Source organism: Neomonachus schauinslandi, chromosome 6 (assembly GCF_002201575.2).
Source record: "Neomonachus schauinslandi chromosome 6, ASM220157v2, whole genome shotgun sequence".
Lineage (NCBI taxonomy): Eukaryota > Metazoa > Chordata > Mammalia > Carnivora > Phocidae > Neomonachus > Neomonachus schauinslandi.
Window position 1 is genome coordinate 143,737,476 of NC_058408.1, and position 13,561 is coordinate 143,751,036.

At 46.2% G+C, this 13,561-nt stretch overlaps 1 protein-coding gene across 2 annotated transcripts in view; it reads left to right on the forward strand.

Annotated features, from left to right (window-relative positions):
- Nucleotides 1-13,561, forward strand: part of PLPP4 (phospholipid phosphatase 4) — a 116,483-nt gene that overhangs the window by 57,938 nt on the left and 44,984 nt on the right. Inside the window, exons 4-5 of one of the 2 annotated variants that reach the window (XM_021699865.1) lie at nt 233-296; nt 1,900-2,024. The exons of the other annotated variant lie outside the window; for it this stretch is intronic. Of the exons in view, the coding sequence (XP_021555540.1) occupies nt 233-296; nt 1,900-2,024 (189 nt within the window). The remainder of the gene's footprint in view (nt 1-232; nt 297-1,899; nt 2,025-13,561) is intronic. 2 annotated transcript variants of the gene reach the window in all.

The window sequence follows — 13,561 nt, forward strand, 5'->3', positions numbered from 1 at the left end:
AGAAATTTCATGTCATAGGAGCTTGGGATTTTATGAGCCGCTGTCCAAAGTCTTGCCTTAATTATATTTTATTCTAGCCACTCAGACTTCCCTCTGTCTTTTAAACTATTGGCTCATATGTCCATGGTCATAATCGAATGGTATGATGATGTAACAGTGATGATGATGATGCTGATGACTGTGGATTGAGAGCCAGCTGGTTATTTTTCTGTCTGTTGGTTTTGTTTTGTAGCGGTGTCCTTGGCTCTTGCTCTGAATGGCGTCTGCACAAACACTATTAAGTTAATAGTGGGAAGGTAAGTTCCAGAAAGAAACAAATGGTGGCTTAGACTCTCAAGGTCATCTGTGGATTGGCATTTGAGCTTTGGTTTATGGCATATTTCTGTTGCCCCCCTGGGACACGGTTTCTCTTCTCAACTGCTCCAGAAGTGAGCTAGTTTCCATAGACCTGAATTTGAGGCCTGACTTTGGCTGTTGGCCTTGGACAGGTTAGCTCCCCTCTCAGAAGCTCGGCATTTACTGATTATCTACCTGGTGGAGGGTGCTGGCCAGGCACCCAGGGGGCAGAAGGTGGATACAAATTGGGCAGCGCATGATGTGGGGCGGGTCTCTCTCTCAACTTTCTGCATTAAAAGTTGCTGTGGGGTCCCGTTAAAATGCTGGTTCCCAGGCCTTGTCTGCTCTGAGGTTCTGGTTCAGTAGGTGAATAACCACACTTGGAGAAACACAAGCCGAGTAGGGGCGGGGAGAGAGTACACCAGAAGTTCTGATAGATTATTGATACTGATTATTGATATCTTACAGATATTGACAGATTATTATTGGGCCTAGATCCCAGAGCTGGAAAGACCAAGGTGTCAGTGTGACCCAGTATGTGCAGAAAAGGGGCCCTGTGTTTATCGCACTAGCAAAGCCTTGCCCATGGCTGGCCTTCAGCAAATATTAGTTGAATTAATGGAAAGGGATTGTCCATCACCCCTCTGTGTGAGAATCCTCAGCGGAGGGAGGCAGAAAAACACGGGGTGAAGTATGTCGGTGCAGGAATCCAATCACTGGGGTTTAGGCTTGCCTTTGCCACTTACTGGTTGGGTGTAACCTTGGGCAGGAGTGTAATCTTTCTAAACCTTCATTTTTGCACGGGTCAGATGAAGAAAGTCCCGGGGTTGGCATAAGAATCACGTGATCCGATGCACGTGCAGTGCTTGGCACTGTGTGAGGTACCCAGTGAGGGCTCCGTAAGTGCCAGTGTGCCTGCAGCCGGGGGCTCGACCTTGGGGCCAGCTTTGGCCCATGTCCCGTGAGGTCTGTCTCCCCAGACCCGGGCCAGGGAGGTCAGCCTGGATGGCCGTGCGCTCTGCATCGTGGAACTGAGCTGTTGGGTCCTCTCTTTCAGTGAGGTTAGGTGAGACCTGCTATTCGAGCAGGGGCGATTGACCATCCAAATTCAAGACATAGGGACACGAGGAGCCTGGAGTCTGGGGTTCTGGAAGCAGCCCCTGAGTGGGAGCTGTCGATGGAGGCAGGAACTACTTCTGCTCCCCCCGCGCCTTGCTTAGGTGCCTGCTATCAGTCCTCTCGTCCGGCCCTCGTGACCTCCCCTTTGGGTGGGTATTCATGTCCCCTCTTACAGGTGTGGAAGCTGAGGCTGGGGGAGGCTGTGTGACCTTCCCAAGGTTAGAAAACTAATAAATGGCAGAGTGGGAGTTCCAACTCAGAGCTTTCTGACCCCGAAACCTTGAGCTTTCCCCAAGACCACCATGTCTGGGGTGGTCCCCAGGGAGCACCGGTATTGATGGCAGGAGAAGGAGCTGGGGGCAGCAGGGAATGGTGGGGGTCAGCTGGGGGTTCCTCTGTGATGGCAGCATTTTATATTGAAAATGTCCATGGTGTCTTTTGTAGACCTCGCCCCGATTTCTTTTACCGCTGCTTTCCAGATGGAGTGATGAACTCAGAAATGCACTGCACGGGGGACCCCGATCTGGTGTCCGAGGGCCGCAAAAGCTTCCCCAGCATCCATTCCTCCTGTAAGTTCGGTGGCTGGGACTCTCTTTAATTTCCAGTCGTGTTTCCTTACCACTTTCCTTGGGAGTTTCAGTGGAGAGGAAAGTACTGGGACACGAATGTTGAGCACAGTTCACTCTTCTTCCCTGTAGGCTTAGAAACAAGAATTCGACAGGAAGTAATAAACCTGCAGACGAGGCTCTAGAGTTTACAAGACATTGTACATGTTGCTTCTGTGAGCTTAGTGGAGCGTGACATGTGACACTTTACCCTTTGGCAGTATGATTCGGGAGCTTAACAGTGCAAGGGAATTTACCATGTTCCCTGGGACCTTGCTTTTCAGCTCCGTGTTCTCTCCAGTTTATTCCTTCAGTGATGGTATCGTGTGTGTGTACCAGTGTAGAGCATATATATGTACACACACACACACACACACACTCGCCTCAATATATAGTCTGGTTATAGATGTGCAGGCTGGGACCAGCCTCAAAGCCAAGACTAAATAATATGAATCAAGTGCAGGGTGGTGTAGTGGAGAGAACACAGGTCTTTGTAGCGACAGACCCTGGCTCTGCCAGGTCTTAGCTCTGTGACTGACCCGCTCTGGCCTCAGCACCTGCTCTGTACAGTGGGAACGATACTGCCTCCATTCCTGGTTGGAGTGAGGGTTAAAATAAGTGATGATGGTCGCTGACATTTGGAACAGCTGCCATGACAGCATGGGTAGGGCATTATCTCATTTAATCCACTCAATATATATGTGAAGTACTTAATATGGTGCTTTAAATCCACAGTACTTGTCCATATTATTGTCTGTAACCAAAGCTGAGGTTCCAGAGTATTCTGGTTTGTTCCAGCAATGTTTATTGAATGACCGAGGTGCCAGGCACGGTGCTAGGTGTTGGGGACACAGAGGTAACTAAGACACAGCTCGTGTCCTGGGGACTCTCGAGGCAGTGGGATACTGTATATTTAGGTTGGTGACACTGGGATCATTGGAAAACCGTAGCCACAGGCAGCCACTTGGGAGAGGCCGTTCTTGTGACCCGAAGTCCTTGATTTCTCACAGGTGTGATGTTATCAGCCACTAGCAGGCCTGTTACCTTGATCTTTTCTGTTTTTTCTAAGTATATAAGACATTCCTTGATAGCGGCTGGATCAAAGTCTCTGGATGCCTTTTCCTGCAGTGTTTGTTGAGCATTTTGCTCAGAGCTCTTAGAGACTGGAGCCCTCGCAACAAGGTATTGGGGTGCCAGGCGCTCTATGTGAATTATTGTTAATCTGTACGACGGCCTCGCCAGGTCAGGTGGTCCCCATTTTACACGTAAGGACAGTGAAGCTCAGACAGACTCCGTAACTTGTTCAAGGACACTTAGTTGACCTTCATACCAGCCTCTAACTCGATAGTGTCTGAGGGCTTACCGTGATGAAATACGATGAAGTAGCCCAGGTTCATTTAAGTAAATAACTCATATTCTTGTCTGGTTTGTTGGAGACTATAGGGGGTTGAATAATGTTCCCCCAAAAGGTGTGTCCTAGTCCTAGCCCACGGAACCTGTGAACGTGACCTTATTTGGAGAATCGTCTTTGCAGATGTAATTGAATTAAGGATCTCAAGATGAGATTATCCCGGATTTACAGATGTCCCCATTAGAGAAAGACATAGGAATGTTTGAGATGCAGAGCCACAGGTGAGAAAGCCCCGTGAAGACTGGGGCGGAGATTGGAGTGGTGCAGCCACAAGCCAAGGAACCTGGGGCCACCAGATGCTGGAAGGGGCAAGGAAGGATCCTCTCCTGGAGCCTTTAAGGGAGCATGACCCTGCCCACACGTTGGTTTCAGAATTCTGGGCTCCTGAATGCGAGGGACCACATTGCCGTTCTTCTCACCAGGCTGGTGGTCATTTGTTGCAGCCGCCCTGGGAAAAGGATATAGAGGCTTAGACCGAACACTTCCCAGCTAGTGGAAAGCCTTTGGCTTTAGAGGCTTGGGGGAGTTGAGAGAAAATGCTTACTTGAGTGTGCTTCGTCAGAATGCCCACTGAGGGGCGCCTGGGTGGCTCAGTTGGTTAAGCGACTGCCTTCGGCTCAGGTCATGATCCTGGAGTCCCGGGATCGAGTCCCGCATCGGGCTCCCTGCTCGGCGGGGAGTCTGCTTCGTCCTCTGACCCTATCCCCTCTCAGGTGTTCCCTCCCCCTCATTCCCCCCTCTCAAAAAAAAAAAAAAAAAAATTTTTTAAAAAAAAAAAAAAAAAAAGAATGCCCACTGAGGTTCACGTGGCAAGGGGCCAGGCACCTCAGGAAGGTGGAGGCCCCAGGGTTCTCCGAGGCCGCTCGAGGTAGGACGTCCATTTGGAATCACGTCCCCTCTGGGTGTGTTTGTGTTCTCTGAAGTGTCATTTTAAGGAGGAGTTGCAGGTGCCTGCTGGAGGAATGCCTGCTCCCCTGAGCTCCATTTCATAGTCTGGCATTTCTGTGCTGGTACTGTTGAGAGGTCCCCGGAATAGCGTGTACCGGGGGTTGGCTCCCATCTGCTCTCCAGCTCTGTCCTTGTAGGGTCCCTCAAGTTCTCTGTTGTTTAGGGCATGTTCTGTCCTCCCAAAGACTCAGTGCCGAGCTTGAAGGGGCTTCCAAAGCTCAAAGCAGAAAGAAGTGAAACCCTGCCCCCTGGCTTTCGGGTGGCTGACTGAGGCCTGCCAGCACAATTTCGTATCCAGTGTTGCATTTGACATTGGGCAGGAAATAGCTGTTGTGTGAATAACTCAGCCCAGAAGACTGCCGGTCCTAGAGAGTAGAGGCCAAGCCCCACAGAAGTGTTTCTTTGAGAAGCACACCTTCCCTGTCAGGTGCATTTTCTGACAGGGCTGCCCACCAGCTGCCCTGTCGAGTGCGTGGCTGACGTCCCATCTGTGCCAGACCAGCTTTTTGACAGAGGCTATGACTATCTTTTGCTTAAGACACTGCTTAAAATGTTACGGATTTTTACTACTTGGCAGACACGGGATCCTACCCAGCCTCTAGGCTTTGATGACAGTATTTTTATCTGTTCTCTTTCTTTGTTGTGACAAGTCAGTGACTGCCTTACAAGGAGCTGCCACAGCCACTTAGAAAAACCATCAGTGCTATTCTTTGGATTCCTTATTGTGGCTAATAGGAAGTGGTTGGCATGACTCTTGGCTCTTGGAGGAGGTGCTGGACCTCAGAGGGATGAGCTTAGTGGACCCCCAGTGTGATACACACACTCCTTCTCCCTTTGTAGGTTGCACGGGAGTGAGTGCACACAGGCGTTCTGGGCCACGGGATCTCCTAAGACGAATTCCTCATGCTAGATAATCGCAGCTTTGCTTCCGCTCTGTTGATAGATAATTGGTGACTGGAAGGTAGTCGATGTCCACATACCATCCTGCAGAACAGTTGATTTTCTTTGAACCTAAGAACAAACATTGGTTTCTTTTGGAGACAAAAGGTCTTGTGCTTAGTTGACCATAAGCAGTCAAACAGCACTCTGCTAAAGTGCTCACGTGGCATCCAGCCCTCAAATGGCGTGTCCCACAGCAGCCATCTTGTGGGACTTGCTCCATAAGGCAGCCCAAGCCTCCCTTGTGGGGAAAAACAGAGTCACACTTTCAAAGAGCAAGTGGTTTCCTCTTGGAAACTTGGGATTTATTTATTTTTTTTAGTTTTAAATAATTATTTATCCATTTATTTTAGAGAGAGAGAGAGAGGGCACATGCATGCATGCTAGTGGGGAGAAGTGCAGGTGGAAAGGGAGAGAGAGAATCCACAAGCAGACTCCCTGCTGAGTATGGAGCACAACGCTGGACTTAATCCCATGACCCTGAGATCATGATCTGAGCCGAAACCAAGAGTCGGCTGCCCAACCCACTGAGCCACCCTGGTGCCCCCAGAAACTTGGGATTTAAAGTAGAGAAAGGCAATATAGCTTTAAGGCAGGGATATTCTGAAAAGGGAATTGTCTTTCATTGCAGTCTTGGCTTTTGATTGGATATTGTTTCACATTCCAGAAAGAGGATAGCTTTCAGAGAGAAAAACAGAAAAAACCAAATTATTAATGCCAAGTCAAGCTATTAAGAAACTTCTTTCCTGTGAAAATGGCGAGAATGCATAAAGTGATATTGTTTTTCATGGATCAGCAAACAACAACCCATGGGCCAAATCCGGTGCCTGCTTGTTTTTGTAAATAAAGTTTCATTGGAACAGTGAGATGCCCATTTGTTTATGTATTGTCTGTGGAGGCTTTCACATTCTAATGGCAGAATTGTGTAGTGCCAAGGGAGACGTGGTCCACAAAACTGAAAACGTGTTGCTTATGCCCCAAACAAATAGTATTGAAAAGCATTACCATGGTGGTTGGGGCTGGGGGCAGGATAACAGGCAGAGCACAGAAGATTTTTAGGGCAGTGAAACTACTCTGTATGATACCAGAATGGTGGATACAGGTCATTATATATTTGTCGAAAGCCATAGAATGCACAGCAGTAAGAGTATGTAAACCACGGGCTTTGGGAGATGATGATGTGTCAGTGTAGGTTCATCAGTTGCAACAGATGATGGGGGATGTTGATAATGAGGGAGGCTGTGCACATGTATGGGGGCATATGAGAAGTCTCTACCTTTCTTTTTTTATTATTTTTTATTTAAAAAATTTTTGTTTAAATTCAATTTAGTCAACATACAGTATATTATTAGTTTCAGGGGTAGAATGTAGGGGTTCATCAGTTGCATATAACACCCAGTACTCATTATATTAAGTGCCCTCCTAATGCCCATCACCCAGTTACCCCATCCCCCCACCCACCGCCTCTCCAGCAACCCTCAGTTTGTTTCCTATAGTTCAGAGTCTCTTATGGTTTGCTTCCCTCTCTGATTTTTATCTTATTTTATTTTTCCTTCCCTTCCACTATGTTTATCTGTTTTGTTTCTTAAATTCCACATATGAGTGAAATCATATGGTATTTGTCTTTCTCTGACTGACTTATTTCACTTAGCTTAATACCCTCTAGTTCCATCCACATCCTTGCAAATGGCAAGATATCATTCTTTCAGATGGCTGCATAATATTCCATTGTGTATATATACCACATCTTTATCCATTCATCTGTCGATGGACATTTGGGCTCTTTCCACAGTTTGGCTATTGGGGACATTGCTGCTATAAACATTGGGGTGCATGTGCACCCTTGAATCACTATGTTTGTATCCTTTGGATAAATACCTAGTAGTGCAATTGCTGGATTGTAGGGTAGCTCTATTTTTAACTTTTTGAGGAACCTCCATACTGTTTTCCAGAGTGGCTGCACCAGCTTGCATTCCCACCAACAGTGTAAGAGGGTTCCCCTTTCTCCACATCCTCACCAACATCTGTTGTTTCCTGAGTTGTTCATTTTAGCCATTCTGGCTGGTGTGAGGTGGAATCTCATTGTGGTTTTGATTTGTATTTCCCTGATGCCGAGTGATGTTGAGCATCTTTTCATGTGTCTGTTGGCCATTTGTGTGTCTTCTTTGGAGAAATGTTTGTTCATGTTGGCTGCCCATTTCTTGACTGGATTTTTTATTTTTTGGGTGTTGAGTTTGATGAGTTCTTTATAGATTTTGGATACTAGCCCTTTATCTGGTAAGACATTTGCAAATATCTTCTCCCATTCCGTAGGTTGCCTTTTAGTTTTGTTGACTGTTTCATCTGCTGTGCAAAAGCTTTTATCCTGATGAAGTCCCAATAGTTCATTTTTGCTTTTGTTTTCTTTGCCTTTGGAGACGTGTCTAGCAAGAAGTTGCTGTGGCTGAGGTCACAGAGGTTGCTGCCTGTGTTCTCCTCTAGAATTTTGATGGATTCCTGTCTCACATTTAGGTCTTTCATCCATTTTGAGTTTATTTTTGTGTATGGTGTAAAGGAATGGTCCAGTTTCATTCTTCTGCATGTGGCTGTCCAATTTTCCCAACACCGTTTGTTGAAGAGACTGTCTTTTTTCCATTGGATATTCTTTCCTGATTTGTCAAAGATCGGTTGACCATAGAGTTGAGGGTCCATTTCTGGGTTCTCTATTCTGTTCCACTGATCTATGTGTCTGTTTTTGTGCCATTACCATACTGTCTATCATCAAGACAGTCTGTGTGTACAATTAAAGTGCACTGGTCTTGCTTTAGTAATGCTTTTTTTCAGACTTAAGTGTTTCAGAGCAGTTTGGTTCACAGCAAAAATTTTTTTTGAAAGATTTTTTATTTATTTATTTGACAAAGAGAGACACAGCAAAAAGGAACACAAGCAGGGGGAGTGGGAGAGGGAGAAGCAGGCTTCTCCCCTTCATCAAGACAGTCTTGATGATAGACAGTATGGTAATAGAGCTTGAAGTCCAGAATTGTGATGCCTCCAGCTTTGGTTTCCTTTTTCAATATTCCTTTAGCTATTCGGGGTCTTTTCTGGTTCCATACAAATTTTAGGATTGTTTGTTCCTGCCCTGTGAAAAATACTGATGGTATCTTGATAGGGATTGCATTGAACGTGTAGATTGCTTTGGGTAGCATAGACATTTTAGCAATATTTGTACCTTCTTAATTTTGCTGTGAACCAGGGGGGCCTGGGCGGCTCAGTCGTTAAGCGTCTGCCTTCGGCTCAGGTCATGGTCCCAGGGTCCTGGGATCGAGCCCCACATCGGGCTCCCTGCTCGGCGGGAAGCCTGCTTCTCCCTCTCCCACTCCCCCTGCTTGTGTTCCCTTTTGCTGTGTCTCTCTTTGTCAAATAAATAAATAAAAAATCTTTCAAAAAAAATTTTTGCTGTGAACCAAACTGCTCTGAAACATTTAAGTCTGAAAAAAAGCATTACTAAAGCAAAACCAGTGCACTTTAATTGTACACACAGATGTTTCATTTTTAAACAATTCCATTATATTTTTTAAGGGGGGCATTTATAGGATAAGCAATAATAACTTGTGGGATACACTCTTTAAATGGCAGACAATATTTAAAAGGTGTGTCTGGCTGATGATGATTTAACAGATTCTTCTTGAGCCCTTACCGTTTTGTAGGTACGGGGTTGGTACTCTGGGAGGGTACAGGATGGTCAGGCAGGGCCAAGTCCTCTTTAGGGCAAGGATGAATACCAGGTGCATTTACCACGGTGGTCTGGAACATGGGGACTAGGAATTCCAAGCAGGGGACAGGAAAAGCTTTGGGAGGAAAAGCACTTTCTCCTATCATTTCTGAGGAGGGGGAGGGTGTATGAGCTACAATGTTTTGAGATACTTAATGTTTGAAGTGTCTGCTTTCGATTCTTTAGCTGGGTGCAGAATTCTAGGTAGAAAAATCATTTCGGTGCAGGATTCTCGTTTATAGTGTGTTTGAGAGAAGCCTTGTAGCATTCCTTTCTTTGGTTTTATTTTTCTTTCTCTCTCTGGAACCTCTTAGAATCTTCTCTCCATCTCTGGCCATCTGAAGTTTCACGGTTATGTGCCTTCCTGGGATTCTTATTTAAGCTGGAAGCACTGAAGGTAATTGGGCAGAGCTCATTAGTTAAGCTTCACTGAAGGATGAATGGGAAGCGAGCTGGGTTTTCACTGGTTGACCCCGAGTGTTAGCATCTGGCCTTTACTTTGAGGCTCTTCCTTTCCCCAGAGGAGACTCCCCAGGCTCTTGTGAGGTGTACCTGAGCCTGGCATTCCGGAAGCCAGGCTGAGGGGCTGGGGTTCTTACAGGTCACCTTGCAGACTGACCCTTCACCCTCAGTTCTCAGTCTGGTTGCTCAGCCCTGTTCCCTACTTGCCTGCTTTTCCTAAGTGCAGAGCCTCAAATTGTTAAATCTTATATCTTCTTCAGGAGTCAGGGAGATGGCAGTTTCTTTCCTGGTTTGTAGGATGGGGTGGAGAGTTTAACTGCTCATAATAAGGACTCCCCACCTGTTCCTCGTTTCCATCCCCCATCTTCCTCTTGCCTCCTGCAGTACCCGGAGCCTCCAGCTCAGAGCTTTGCAGGCCCTTGGTGGTGAATAAGGGACTTCTCATCAGCACCACCGTCTGCAGGCTGTAGGCTCGCCTTTCCTGGCTCTGGGAGGTTTCCTCTCTACAACCTGCTTTCATTGGCATATGTTGTGGTGTGGACTTGAGGTGCTTCTAGCTCCATTTAAGATAGAATGTACGTTCCTGTTTGCATCAGTCATGGTTCTCCAGAGAATCAGGACCAGCAGAGAGAGAGAGAGGGAGAGAGAGTGTGTAGGGGGGCAGAGGGGAGGAAGGAAGAGGGAGCAGTTATTTTAAGGAATTGGTTTGCATGGTTGTGGGGCTGGCATGTTGGAAATGTGTAGGGTCAGCCCACAGGCTGGAAGCTCAGGTAACAGGCAGTGTTGTAGTCTTGAATTTGAAATGGGCAGAGCCAGCCAGCAGGCTGGAAAGTCAGGCAGGATTTCCATGTTGCAGTCTTGAGGTAGAATTTTATTTGGGAAACCTCAGTCTTTGCTCTTAAAGCCTTCAGCTTATTGGGCAAGGCCCAGCCTCACTGGGGAGGGTGAGTGAACTCCTTAAAGTCAACTGATTGGAAACGTTCATCACCTTGCAAAATACCTTCCCAGCAATATCTAGACTGATGTTGACAGAACAACTGGGCACCAGGGCCTATCCACGATGACACGTAAAATTAGCTGTCACACTGTTCTTTCCTCCTTCTATCATTTTAAAATCAGAAACACCACCGAAATGCTCTAATACCTCAGTTGCAGAGATACCGCACATCAGAAGGTTCTCGATCAGCCTCAGCGTTACTCTGATGACAGAGTCCTTGAGAGTGGAGTGTGCCCACTAAAGCGTGTTTGTAGGCTGAACGCCTGGGAGTTTGCTTTTACTGAACAAATCTGAATGCATTTTATGTACGGATTGAGAAATGATCACAGGATACCATGTATGCTAACGGCCAGGTGTGACTCCATGCAGCATGAATATTCAGTATTATAAACCAGCTGGGTCTTCGAGTATTAGGCAAGATTTTGCATAAAGAAACAGGAAAAGGAAAACAGGAAATTGTAAGATTTATTTCTTTTACATCATTGAGTTAATTGAAATTGCTATCCATGGGTTTTGCTGGGTGGGTTTTGGTAGATGAGAAACTTGAAAAATGCCACCTTCTTCTTTTAAAAATGCTATCAAATGGCATGGCTGCTGAGGTCATTGGTCTGGCCAGGACCAACCAGTGGTCATTTGTCGGAGCTCAGCTCAACTTGTGTGGTTTCCGTTAGAACTTAAAGGAAAGTTTCCAGTCTCACCAGCATGTCGAGGGACAGCGTCAGATCCGGCAAGAGCCGCTCATGGCTTTTCCCCTACATTTGTACCCTCCTACATCTCAGGCTTCGAAGGCAATTTCGAAGGTTCTGGGAAACAACTGTGCTTGTTTGCCACATCTTTATCAGGCAAAGGAAGACTCCCCAGCGCAGTGAAAAGCCTTTTTCTGGGGATGCCAAATGCAGGGAGGGAATGATTGCTGTCAGTAGAATCCTAGACCTCTTCGTCGGAGGGCGTTTCTTAATCTCTCTTCCGTTATCACTCCTCCTTCCTTGTTTTAGACATTTCCTCCCCTAATTGCTCCATTCTACTGTGAAAGTTTAATGCCACCAATATACTGTCCATCTGTGTATGTACCGTGGCCCTTTTCTGAGGGCCACCAGCAGTGATAATCCCTAAGACTTTTTCATTTTCCCAAGAGCCAGTTTTCATTCCCTTGGTGGGGGGCAGCGCTGTCCTGGTTGAGGATGCATGGTTTGGGGTGGTAGTTCTCAGCTGGACAGTTTTGCCCACTGGGGGACATTTAGTGATGTCAAGAAAGTCGGGTTTGTCACAAGTCAGGGGGTGGACCAAGAGCATCAAGTACACAGAGGCCACCAGCGCTGCTAAGCATCCTGCGCACATAGGACGACCCCACGACACAGACTTAGCTTGCCCCAAATGTCAGTGGTGTCCAGACTGAGAAACCCTTGTCTTGGGGAGTTAGGTAAATATGTGGCAGAAGTCGATCAGTCACGGGAGCCTGGGTGGCTCAGTTGGTTAAGCGACTGCCTTCGGCTCAGGTCATGATCCTGGAGTCCCGGGATCGAGTCCCGCATCGGGCTCCCTGCTCGGCAGGGAGTCTGCTTCTCCCGCTGACCCTCCCCCCTCTCATGCTCTCTCTATCTCATTCTCTCTCAAATAAATAAATAAAATCTTTAAAAAAAAAAAAAAAAGAAGTCGATCAGTCACATGTTAAATTCATCCACTCTCCCAAGTTCCCGGTCTGACTAAATAGGATATGTTGAGAAATGGGCACCGTTCAATTAATTCAAAATACTCTCCCTCAAAAACTCGACTCATAACCCCTATTCCTATCTCAGGATAGAATATCCTAACCCAGAAGGTTTGTTTTTGTCCCTTTTCAGTCAATCCTCATTCCCTCAGGATAGCCATGGTTCAGGTTTTGTGTTTTTGTTTTAGTTTTTATTTATTTATTTTTAAAAGATTTTATTTATTTATTTGAGAGAGAGAGAGAGAGCACATGAGAGGGGGGAGGGTCAGAGGGAGAAGCAGACTCCCTGCTGAGCAGAGAGCCCGATGTGGGACTCGATCCAGGGACTCCAGGATCATGACCTGAGCCGAAGGCAGTCGCTTAACCAACTGAGCCACCCAGGCGCCCCTTGTTTTAGTTTTTAAATTTCAGGGGCGCCTGGGTGGCTCAGTCAGTTAAGCGTCTGCCTTCGGCTCAGGTCACGATCCCAGGGTCCTGGGATTGAGTCCTGCGTCAGGCTCCCTGAGCCTGCTTCTCCCTTTGCCTGCCGCTCCCCCTGCTTGTGCTCTGTCTCTCTGTCTCTTTTTCTCTGACAAATAAATAAAATCTTTAAAAAAAAATGAACTTCATATAATTGGAATCATACAGTATGTCCTTTTCGTGTCTGGCAGCTTTTGCTCAATATAATGTCTTGGAGTTCTTCATGTTGTCATGAGTATCAGTAATTTCTTTTTATTGCTGAGGGAAGAGGAGGAGGGGGCCCTGTGTTCTGGGCTGTTTCCTCCTGGAGCAGAGTTTTCCATCATACTAGGCTTCGAGTGAGGAAGGAGGGAATGGGTCAGGTTCAAATACCACAGATTCTCATCGTTCTTAGGGAGTTTTAGTGCATTTTCTTGAATAAATGTTTATTTTCTGTATGTTCTTGGGACCATCCAGAGACTTAGAAAAAAATTTTTTTAAATAATTTTCCCGTTTTGCTTAGGAGTGGGTCCACATAGCTCCTCACATTGCCATCCTAGAAGTGGAATTACCTTATGTCAGTTCTGATCATATTTTTAAGGAATTTGTACCTTTCATCTAGGTTGTTGGATGTATTAGGATAAAGTTGTTTATAATATTCTGCTCTTGACTTTTTTGATGTCTGTAAGAGCAGTGCTGACAATGCTTTTCCATTTCTGTTCTAGTAATTTGTATTTTCTCTACTTTTTTCTTGATTAATTGTACTTGGGGTTTATCAATTTTACTAATCCTTCCCAAAAAACCAACTTTTGTGTTTATTTTCTCTATTTTTGTCTCTTTTTTACCT